The 12,023-nt window shown below is 35.8% G+C and overlaps 3 protein-coding genes across 3 annotated transcripts in view; 2 read left to right on the forward strand and 1 right to left on the reverse strand.

The window, feature by feature from the left end:
- The window catches only part of LOC148316797 (uncharacterized), an 82,151-nt gene extending 79,762 nt beyond the window's left edge, over nt 1-2,389 (reverse strand). The window contains exons 1-2 of the mRNA XM_088285988.1: nt 2,322-2,389; nt 1,375-1,481 (exon numbers count right to left, since the gene is read on the reverse strand). Of these exons, the coding sequence (XP_088142114.1) occupies nt 1,375-1,476 (102 nt within the window). The 5' untranslated portion in view covers nt 1,477-1,481; nt 2,322-2,389. The remainder of the gene's footprint in view (nt 1-1,374; nt 1,482-2,321) is intronic.
- A 3,426-nt stretch (nt 2,390-5,815) lies between these two features.
- On the forward strand, nt 5,816-6,805 carry LOC148316798 (trace amine-associated receptor 1-like). The gene has a single exon (XM_088286540.1). The coding sequence runs from the start codon at nt 5,816-5,818 to the stop codon at nt 6,803-6,805; it is 990 nt and encodes a 329-aa protein (XP_088142666.1).
- Nucleotides 6,806-10,261: 3,456 nt separating this feature from the next.
- Nucleotides 10,262-11,239, forward strand: LOC148316799 (trace amine-associated receptor 1-like). The gene has a single exon (XM_088286466.1). The coding sequence runs from the start codon at nt 10,262-10,264 to the stop codon at nt 11,237-11,239; it is 978 nt and encodes a 325-aa protein (XP_088142592.1).
- The last annotated feature ends 784 nt before the right edge of the window (nt 11,240-12,023 follow it).

Below are 12,023 nucleotides of genomic sequence, written 5' to 3' on the forward strand. Positions count from 1 at the left end.
TGGTGCGGAAAACCCAACTTTGCGAGCACCACCCATACATGCATGCGTTGTGGAATGCAAATCAACAGATACAACTAAATCCAAAAATCCTGTTTGTCAACAAGGACACAGTCTCTTGACTTGTTCAGACTGAGTTTTGTGAACCGAACAGACAACCAGAACACTTCAGTTGCAATCGATTCAATGCCCTGAGAATAGGAGTAATGAAATCTCAAGTCTTTCCAAGTGCTGTTCATAAAAGTTTGTCCAAAAAAAAAAAAGACCATCGGTTTCTAACTTCCAATGAAAGCAAAGACTTCTTTCTTCCTATTTACCAAAGTAGCTACCGTATTTTCGCCGTATTAAAGGGCACAGGTATGTCAAGATATACTCTAGCAACATACAGGTATGGAAAACTGCCACTTTGACAAGGGCAGCAGGAGCAAAACTAAGTTAACCACGTCATTGGCAGTCCCTCAGATTTGAGAGCAGCTTTTGTGACAACTCAACCAGCAGTGGCTGAGACACTTTAACAGTACGCAATCTCACAATGCCGGGGAGGGATCTCACTAGTCGGCACACAACCTACAGTCCGGGTTTTACATCAAAACCAAAACTATCACCCAACAACTCAACTCAACTGAACAGTATACTGGCAAAGGATCAAACAACCAAAACAAGGAACAAAGAAATTCAATTAAACACAAAACATGTATCTGTCATGCCATTCATATCCCAAGTGCTGCAAAAGCATTCTGGTAGTGCTTCGGCCTCAGCCAATCAGATGGCTGGTTAGTGAGATGTTGTGAGTGTTGTGCTTCGAGCAGCGTGTTTTTTTTTTAATAACATTTTTTTACAGGGTCTCTTGTGTAAAGGTTAATCTAACCTGTGATGTTTCTAGTTTGCAATAATATGAATGATAAGACAGACTACATCGTGGAAAGCGGCCCTTTTATGCAGCTTTCTCCCCCACGTACATACTGCTCTGTTGTCAACTGACTGGCTCAAACCATGACCAACAGGGGAGCTGCCACAATTTATTTCCCCCAGTCAATTCGGCAGCTCTTTGTAGTCTCAAACATTTCCAAGAGGATTCTAACATGTATTGTGAAATGCTCCCAGTTGGTCAGGCGGAGTGCTAAAGAAAGACACGTGTGTAAAGATCTATGCAACTCGGTCCATACAAAAGGCGCTCCGCATTATCGGGCGCCCTATTCGTTTTGGAGAAAGTTTGGGGCTTATAGGTGCATCTTATTGTCATGAAAATACGGTACTTGGGGGGGGGGGGGGTAAATGCTGGACAGATAAAAAAAAAAACATGTGTAAGTCCTCATTCTATCAACATTGCCCATTTGTCATTTATGAATAATTTGTTGCATTGCTGTAAATTCTTACTTGTACCAACAATTCCGCGGGTTGAACGTAGTCCTTATTCTCCCAATAGATGTAAGCAGCCAGGAGGAGAAAGACGAACCTGACTGCCTTTAGTAATATCATCCCAACTGTAGAGAGAAATTTCAATTGTAATTTAAAAAAATTGACTTACAGAGCACAAAAAATATTACACTGGTCTGCATCAAAATAAACATGAATGCCAAAATATATATATATATATATTTATATATATAAAATTGCTAAAAAAAACAATATTTTGTGACCATTTTTAATTTGGCCCTGCTTTGCATGCTGGTTTCGCATCTGCCTTTCAGACATGCTATTTGAAGTCGCTCAATTAATCTCAGGTCTGATAAATCACTATTAACTGTGTGGCAATTTTGCACGTTTGGCAGAGTTACTCCTGGTTGTGAAATGAAAAAGTCACGCAGGAAGAGACAGACAAGCAAACCACAATTTCACTGCATGTTCTCTGACAATTTGGTTGTTGATTTGCATTTGTCGCATGATCTTAACAGGAATTAATAGTTTTTTTTTTTTTAATTTGCAAGGAGATGCTTTAATGGGACAATATATAATTGGGAATGCTGTTGAACAGAATACGAAAGGGACAACTGAGAAATCACATAAAAACAATAACAGCATAAAACAGTATTTAAACTAAGGAATATTACTTCTGTATCTTCATGTATTGTATTTTACTATTTAGTATTTTCAAATTGTTTTACCGGAATGAGGTGATTATGTCATATATCAATACTCAATATGCGTTGTCATGCAGTAAATGTATTTATATTCATATATAATTAAATGTGGCTTACTTTTTTAAAATTTCTGTTCTTCAAAATAAAAACTTCCTAAAACAAAGGAAATATGCTGTTTCTATCCTAAAATTCCCAATTAGAACGGGAAATTTACAACAAAATAGGAATAAAGTGTTTATTTACCTTTTGTCTTCTTTTCATTGATAAAACCCACTTATTTTACAGACTAACTGAAGAAATGTGTACGTGAGGTGGCCATCCGTTCGCTGTGTTTCCTGGAATAAGAGTACGAGTCGCACACCAGTCTGACAGGTTCCGTCGCTTCACAGAGATAGCGCAATTACAATCATTAAGCGTTCGTGTTGTAATCATTTGAATTTGAGTCCGGAGCGTCCTAATTTATTGATGTTTAAACCACGCATGGGCTACAAAATCATTAAAATGGCCACCATATCCATTTGGCACACAAAGTTTAGAAAGTTTAATGTTTTATTTTATTTATTTGAAAGTGAACTTAAACTCATTAAACCTTCTCTTATACTTGGGGTACATATGTTTTGCACCAAAAGAACACTTAAAGTTTTTTTGGTGAACAACCCCTTTTGTCATATTGTGCTTCAGGTAATTTGTTGAAGAAAATTTTTAAATAAAGGGAAGCAATCATTTTTCAAAAACAACGTGCCGAACTGGGGTTAGGATGTAGCAATACGGTGCACATCTCTGCCTCTTCAGACTTTCTCTGTATGGTGAACTCAATCAGTTGATCAATTTGCAGACACAAAGTTGCTTTTGTATTCATATCCTGTGTTTCAGCCACTCGAACAACTCAAATCACCGACATTATTGCCCAACCCTTCAAATGCACTCCTTGGGGTGAGCCTGATTGTCTTGTGTAACCAAAGAATGGCATTGGTAATAGTCACTGAACTTGACTCGTTAAATTGTTGAATATGAACAACTTCCTTTTCCTGTGGGTGAATTATTGAGTTGTCGACATGTTTGTCCCTTTGCTCAATATAATGCCGGAGTGGGAGTGGCTTCGGTTCTCTAGAAATAAATAAGTGCCAGTCCTCAGGACATTATTTCAAGAAAAATGTGCACAAGCCAGTGTTCAACGAGTCAACAGCAACACGTTCAATCAAAACAATCTTCATGGATGAGATGATCGGACACTTTTTGTAAGTGGTGATATTTTATTTACATTTTTTTTTTTAAATTTCATTTCGATTTGTTGTTTGTAGCTAACTGAGCATGCTCAATGTGGAAATTCCTTTTGAAATTTCCAATAAATACTCAAATAACAAGATTCCACATGACTGCATATTTTGTACCCAAAGAAAAGCTTGCCTTTTGGCACGCGTTTATAAAAACTACAATTATTATTCTTATTATTTTTTGCTTATGTCTGTCCCTAATAACCAGGAAATGCTAGGAAACATTTTTTGAAGAAGAATTTCTTAGTCCGGCCATTAAGGGTTAAGGCTCATTTAAAAAATATTTTTATATCCGATTAATGCGAGTCATGACAACATAATTTTAGGTTTCACTCCACACAGAGAAGTCAGTACTGTTGACTATTAATATCGTTTCAGTGACTTGTGTCGTTTAAATATGTTACTTTTAAGATAACTGACTTGTGTTTGGGTCAAGTTGTCTGGGTCATTATAGCTCAACTCCCTGAAACGTAACAACGAAACAGTAAATATTTCCCTGCTGGCACAGAGGTCGCAAATGTTTGTTTAAATTGACAAAATTGAAGTGTGAGTCATTGTTTGGATCATTAAATTGTTATGACCATAACGTTCTCTATTAGTTCTGTTAAACAAAAAAACAATGAGGCCCCTAGTTGAAGAAGTGAGATTCATGGAGGAGGAGGTGATCGTCTATGTTCAGGTGTGTTTGCGTGTTTTCGTAACAAAGCCAGCCATGGGAACAACAGCACACCACATTTAATTCACACCTTTAATTGGAGGTTGTTGCATCACACCACACTGGAGACATGATTATATCGACATTTATGTCCATTTGGATTTGATGTTAGATGAAAGATTTGGATTCATAAAACTTTGATTTAAGGCACAACAAAACATGAAGCTAATATACAGAACAGCAGGTTGGATTTCTAAGTTTACAGTTCTGATTTAGTGTTTTAATCTGTCTGTATATATTTGGAGTTAAACAACAATTGAGAATCTTTGAGTAACCTGATATGCATGTTTTTGGAACGTATGAAAAGGCCCACGCAATTACACAGAATTGCAAACCACTGGTCAACCAATGTGGTTTTTTTTTGTGTTTTTTTTTAATTAATTTTTTTTAGACATTTCTTTTTATTGGAATTTTGCATATTGTACATAATTTCAATTTATAGAAAACATATAGTTCATGAAAATAGTACTTGCAGAGCAAATAAACAAAAGCAGAACAAAACAAATAAAAAAAAAAATCAAAACACAGTGCAGCTCATCCTTCTGCTAGCGTTATTCGTGGTATGCGTTTAATAATGGAACTTTTTAAACAATAAAAAAAAAACTGCTTTTTTGTTCTTTACGTCTATGAAAGTGGTCCGTGTTTTTCAACAATAGGAATATAATTAAAAATAAATATTTGCAGCCAATTGGTCAGCGGGAGATTTATTTACACCCAAAGAGGGTTTTGTTGCACATCCAGAGTCTCAAGTTTGAATTATATAACTAGATTGAAGACATTAATATTTTGCAGTTTTTTTTTCTTCAACAACATTTTTCTTTTTTTCAGAAGCATGGCCAATGCCATTGAGTCTGGCGTCATCAATGATGTACATCCTTGTCATCAAATAGAAAATGCATCTCATGTACTTCCTTAATATGTGTTTAATTGTATATTTTCCTTGCATTAATTTCTGTTGTCGCAATATGGGGAAACCTTGTAATAATGACCATCCTTTACTTCAAATGGCTCCAAAATCATAATAATAATAATTATTATGATTATCTGTAATTGGCTGGCAACCAGTTCAAGGGGTACCTTGGCTACTGCCCGAAGATAGCTGGCTAACATGAGGACAACAGTCATGACATTGTTGCGTGTCACGTTTTTGAAAAATAGTCCCTGGAGCAGTCATGAAGGATTGTAATAATTGCCACAATGTTACTAAACTGGCAACACCGAAGAAGTTGCTGATGGTTTTCCTTTAGCACATTTGCGTAAGAAATACCTCTCTGTATGTCATAATGAGCATCATTTAAAGTTCTGATTGGCACTTTTAGACATATATAAAACAATATATTTGACCCATCCCGAGCTCAAATATTGTTACGGACATGTGATCGAAATTAAACTGCCAGTGTTTCACAAAAAAAAGAAATTAAAAAAAAAATGAATGTAATGCAACATGTGCTTTTAGATATTAGTAGTCTTCTATTTCCTCATAGAGAAAAATTTTTTAAAAAACTTAAAATACTAGAGATGTTTCTTGAAATCCCCAAACAACCGTATGATGTCATAGAAACTTGTGCTCTGATTGGATAAAATATCAGCCTTCAATATTATAATGATGGAGGGATTGAAAAGCGTTGCGCACAGAAGGAGAGGAACGCCGTCACGCTCACTAAATTGGTAAACGCCTTTGTTTTCATGAATCTTGATTATTATGGTATGCCATTGATGAAATGTTTTTTTCACAGGAATCCAGAAGAATGGAATCAGATTTGCCCAATGTTTTTGATTACATACACCCCTGCTATGTATTAGATAACACAACTTACATATTTACTAGCAATCCTTCATTTTTTTGTGTCACATTAAATGTCTTTCTTGGTTTATTATCTATTTGTACAATATCCGGAAATCTCCTCGTAATAATCGCGATCATATACTTCAAACAGCTCCACAACCCTACTAACTATCTTATTCTGTCTTTAGCTGTGGCTGATCTATTTGTCGGAATTTTGGTTTTTCCTTTCAGCATGGCCTTCACCGTATTCTCCTGTTGGCATCACCAAGGCTTGTATTGTAAAGTACGAGGCAGCTTTGATGTCACACTGAGCACCGCTTCCATTTTAAATCTCTGTTGTATTTCTATTGACAGATATCACGCAGTGTGTCAGCCTCTGACCTACCGAAGTAAAATAAATGATCATGTTATTGGCATCATGATCTTGGTTAGCTGGGGTGTTTCTGCACTAATAGGAATTGGAATTACTGTCGTTGGATTTAATCAAGGGAAATGTGAAGAAAGATGCCTAATTGATGCGCTGATTTCAACCACTCTGGCATGCATATTTTCCTTTTATATGCCAGTTATCATAATGCTTAGTATTTACTTGAGGATTTTCCTGGTTGCACAGAGACAAGTACGCACCATCCAGAGTACAACATGTCAGAGTACAATGTCAGGCGCAACTGTCAGTAAAATGGAAACAAAAGCAACCAAAACTCTGGCTACTGTTATGGGAGTTTTTATTTTATGTTGGACCCCATACTTCATCTGTATCATCTTTCAGCCTTTAACATTTGATGTAACGCCAGTAGCTGTGATTGAAACACTGAATTGGCTCACACTTTTGAATTCAATGCTGAATCCACTGATTTATGCTTTCTTTTACAGCTGGTTCAGAACAGCTTTTACACTGGTCATTACTGGAAAAATATTTCAAGGGGATTTTACGAATACAAAACTGTTTTGATTTTCTTTCCCCTTATTGTAGTCCTCATTTTTTAAATGGAAATAATAATCCAAAATGCTGCTCATATTTGTGGGAGTGTTTATTTTATATCGGGTGTCATACTTCAGCTGGGTCACCGTTCAGCTACTCTCGGATGAAGAAAACACCTGCGTCCACCTTTTGGCTTGATCTCGGGCAGAAAAGAGAGGGAGATGGGAGAGAAGATCAAATCAGGGGTGAAGATGCAATGTGTACTGGCTGATGGGACGAGTGTGTTCTGCAACTGCTCAACTGGAAATGCCATTTGTTATTGGAAGTGGCGTTTGTATTTAAATGTCCCATACCGTAGAGCAGAAACTTATCAGGTTTTATTTCCACCTCGTAATCTCGATATTCTGGTTTCTTTTATACTTTTACTGTGTTTTACAATTTTAATTTTTTATAATCAGATCAGCAACAATTCAACTCGCTCTCCAAGTAAAACCTGCCACTCTGCATTTTGTTTGTCTGTTGATTATTGTTATTGCCATTACATGCTCCTTTAGTGAGACCCAATCATCTTAACCTGATTTTTTTTTACATGCGCATCGCCTGTGCTAAACACAATTTTATTGAGTTTCCAGGATGTAGCGCGATATTTCTTGCAGCCTTACCGCCGGGTGTCTATATATATATATATATATATATATATATCACATACAAGTCAAATTCAAATACTACCGTCTTTGGTGTATCGTTCAACTGTTTTTCTTGTATTCTACAGGAAAAGAAAAGTATTAAAAGATCAAAGAAAGCCATTAGAACAGTCAGAATAGAAATATACTTGAATATTTTTTCCACATTAATTCCCAGATTTTACTCGTGCAAAAATCGCTTCCAAATTTCGAAAAAAAATTCAAAGTGAAAAACATGATTAATCGCGGTCAATGATGTAATTTTTTTAGTTTCATATTTTTAATCACTTGATAGATAGATAGATGTGCCTGTGTTAATTCCACACTCTGTCACTCTTCTCTGTTACTGATCTGTTAATGCTACTCGGCCTGTTTTAGGGATTTTACGCGGCGGTGGCGGCTCTCATGAACTTGGCCGTGATTTTACAACATTGATTGGAAAACTTGTCTCTCTTAAGAGGTGGCAGCATTCTTGCCATTTTCGACACGCACACACGCAGCATTCTGCTTCTTGGTTGCACAGTGGGCGAGGTCATTTCAATTCAGAAGCAAAGTTTGCAATGCTTCTGCGCACGCTTGAGTCAGTCAAGTTAAAACATTTTGGCTGCAAAACAGACAGGTGACCACTGAAATTTTGTATGCTCATACAAAAATGTATGCATAATTAAAGTTTGAAGCTTGCAGGCATTGTTTAAAAGTTTTTAAGACAAGGGTGGGCAAACCTTTTGATTGGCGGGCCACAATGGGTTCTAAAATTTGACACAGGGGCAGATGGTGTTTTATTAACCTCACCTCATCTGAGAAAAAAATACATTTAATTTTAAAAGAAAGTGAACAAAAGCCATAAAACAATTTATATGTCTTTGAAAAACCACAGTTTTTTAAAAAAAATAAAACATTAACAAGGTTTATTCATTTAATATTTTTCAAGTTTGGCAGACTGGATTAAAACGTTTTAATGGCCGGCATGTGGCCCTCGGGCCGTAGTTTCCCCACGCCTGCTTTAAGCCTTTTGTGACAAAATGACAGCTGCCTTTTCAGCTATGATTAACTGCTCTAATCAAATTCATAGGATTGAAAGTTGGCGTCAGAAACATGGCAAAGCTTCGAGAATTTTGTCCAAAGACGTGAGGTTTACAAATGTTTTAAACCTCCGTTCATTCTGCACAATTTCTCAACAGAAAAGAAAATTCCAGATGGACGTAAAAGATGGATTCAAGATTTATGCAACGCATATGTTTTGTCAATATCTTGCTTGGTAAGCGTTTTCCATGTGGTCTCAGTGCTTGCCGAGTCTCCTTTTATTTTCTTTAAAACTCCCTTTTGGAAAAGTGCAGAAAATATGTCCCCCATGCCAGCGTTCAACTCGTGTTTGCATGCATTGTACTGACCACTTCCGACTTTTGTTTTTTTTGGGGATTGGCGTCACTGTATAAAAAACAATTAAGTGAGGAGCATCACACGTGCCAGGAAAATAAAAACCTCAAAAGCAAGTATGACAAGCATTATTTTAATTACCCTAGTTAACATGTTTTACAAGATTGTTTAATCAGAGATGCCACTATATTTTGCTAAATGATTTTTTTGCCCTTGTTATTGTTTCTGGTACATCAGATTTCAATAATAATAATGATAATCTGCGATTACAGTAATTGTATTAATGAATTGCTTAAAAGGGAAGTCAACCCAAGAAATTTCTTTATTATATATTCAGATTAAAATGGTTTTCTTGGATAAATAATAAACAAATTTTTAGCCATCTCAAGGGGCAGCCATTTTGTCACTTTTGTCAACTGAAAATGACATCACAGTAACGACCATTCATGACTCAGCTTCAGTAAACAAGTAAGCTAAGTGATTTTTTTTTTTTTTTTTTTAACATTTATCATCATTAAAATACTCAACTCATCTGGAATACAGCGACATAGTAGGCCTAATTGTTCAATGAGGAATAGGTTTTATCCGAAAGTAAATGTATCATTTTCGGCCAACGTAACATTAGGGAGGAAAACACATGTTCAACAACGCAAAATTTATGTTTTGGACATTGTACACTGTGTTTAAATATAATATATTGATGGTTCAGTTTGCATTGGGTGCCGCGTTACAAGATTTGTTAAGCACATTTAATTCACAATTCTGAGGTCAGGTGTTCAAATAATTTGCATAATATTCACAAGCTTGCGTGGGTTTTCGACAGGCACTCCGGTTGCCTCCCACGTCACCCAAGTATGCATGTTAGGTTAATTGAAGACTCTAAGTTGTCCTTAAATATGAATGTTGAACGTCAATGTTTTTTTTCCCACTTTCCCAATATATACACAATATGTACAGTACCACAAACACTGTCCAATCAGTTTATATCTATCGAACTATGATCAATTGACTCTTGTTCAAGAATGAAATACATTTACTTGTCATTTTCATGAAACAACAGAAAAGACAAGTGGGTGAAAATCTTTCGTCATGCATCATGTGAATATGCATTACAGCTTCATGTGGTTGGCGAACCACAGTCTGTTTTGATGCGATGCGTGTTTATGTTAATGAGATGTGGATTTATAAATAGCTTGATGGCACGATGGTCAGGCACCACTGATTCAAGAAATAGTACATACACAAATTAAGAGGTAAGATATATACATTTATATATATATATATATATATATTTAATTTATTTATTTTTTTTTCTTCATTAAATATGCGAATGAATTTTGTTTTGGTTACTTTCAATTTTAACAGAAATATCTTCTCAATGCTAAATCTAAAATATTGCGGATCATTATTGCAGAACTCTTAAAGGATGGAACCGGATTTGATCCACAACGGGACTGATGGTACAAGTGCTGTCCACCCCTGTTATGAATCATACAATTCATCCTTGACATTCACGAGTGACCCGTCTATAATATGTATTTTTGTATATTGCGTCCTTGCTTTTTTGTCCGCCGCTACAATATGTGGAAATCTTCTTGTAATAATCTCAGTTGTGTACTTCAAACAGCTTCACACGCCTACTAACTATTTTATCCTATCTCTATCTTTTGCTGACCTACTCGTTGGTCTTTTAGTTTTTCCTTTCAGTATGGCCTTCACCGTGACCTCATGTCTCCACCACGAGAATGAGATCTGTAAAATCCGAGACATCTTTGACGTGTCTCTGTGCACATCATCAATTCTGAATTTGTGTTGCATTTCCATTGACAGATATTACGCTGTGTATCAGCCTCTCATGTATAGATCGAAAATAACTGCGAATGTAGCTCTGACGATGATCCTGGTGTGCTGGAGTATTGCTGTTATGATTGGACTCATTATCATAATAGGTGGATTCAGCCAAGGAACATGTGAGGAAATGTGCTCTGTTACTGTCATTTTGTCAAATATTATGGGACCAGTTTTGTCTTTTTACCTACCCGCAATTGTTATGAGCTGCATCTACTTGAAGATTTTCTTTGTAGCTCAGAGGCAGGTGAGCAGCATTCAGATTTCAACATCTTTGAGTAAAGTGGAGAGGAAAGCGACCAAAACGCTGGCAATTGTTATGGGAGTGTTTTTATTATTCATGTCTCCTTACTTTTTTTGCGTTGTCTTTCAGCCACTCTTCTCTCAACCCCTATCGATTCCTGGGATTGAAACATTGAACTGGCTCACGTTATCAAATTCATTGCTGAATCCATTTATTTATGCTTTCTTTTACAACTGGTTCCGCTCTGCTTTTAAAATGATTATAAGTGGGAAAATATTTCAAGGTGATTTTGGTGATTCCAAATTGATTTGATGTTGATGCTGAATTTTGTCGTATGATGTCCACATGCACACTAACTACCGTATGTTGTCTCTGCTGACTTGTGGGGTCTTTTGTTTTGTAGTTCTTCATTCTCTGTTAACTCTTGTAGCTATTTGGGGAATTTAGAATGTTTTAAATGTTGAACAAATGAATACAACAAACAACACATTTGCCACTACCACATACCATAATTTATATTATTTGAACCCAATAAAAAATGTATTTCCTTGTCCTATTTTTAAGGGATTTCATGCCATGCCAATAATGTACTGAGTTTATATGTGGTACAAAATCAATCATAACTAATAAATATGCATATACGTTGTGTACCATCTTGGTCATTTGTGGAGTTTTTATCTTAGTTATTATTCTCTCGCCAATATCACTTGTGAGCATACTGAAAGTGGTACTTGAGGTAAATATTTGTCTTAAAATGTTAACAATAAGAATTACTAAATGTTGTAGTTGTTTTCCAGTTTATTAATTATCGAGAAACTCCGCACTAAAGTTTTTTTTAACTGAAAAAGCCTTTTTCAAGTAGAGGTGAAACGTCTTCAACAAAGGTTCACTTGTCTCGATTAAACCTTTGTGGATTATTTAAAAATACTTAAAACAAAATCATTCAAATGCTGGTTTAAAAAAATAGATATTTTGTCTTGGAAGAAATTTTGCAAGGCGTTGAGTTAGTTTTTATGTGCTTGTGTGTGCGTGTGAAATAAATTGTCAATTAATTTCTGGTTCTTACCTTCACTTTCCTTAACTTGTATTAAAATAT

The sequence above is a fragment of the Idiotropiscis lumnitzeri genome, chromosome 21, assembly GCF_059441095.1.
Source record: "Idiotropiscis lumnitzeri isolate Australia: NSW breed Sydney's pygmy pipehorse chromosome 21, RoL_Ilum_1.0, whole genome shotgun sequence".
Lineage (NCBI taxonomy): Eukaryota > Metazoa > Chordata > Actinopteri > Syngnathiformes > Syngnathidae > Idiotropiscis > Idiotropiscis lumnitzeri.

Coding starts and splice junctions, on each gene's coding strand:
- LOC148316798 (XM_088286540.1), top strand. CDS start 5,816: ATGGAATCAGATTTGCCCAATGTTTTTGATTACATACACCCCTGCTAT.
- LOC148316799 (XM_088286466.1), top strand. CDS start 10,262: ATGGAACCGGATTTGATCCACAACGGGACTGATGGTACAAGTGCTGTC.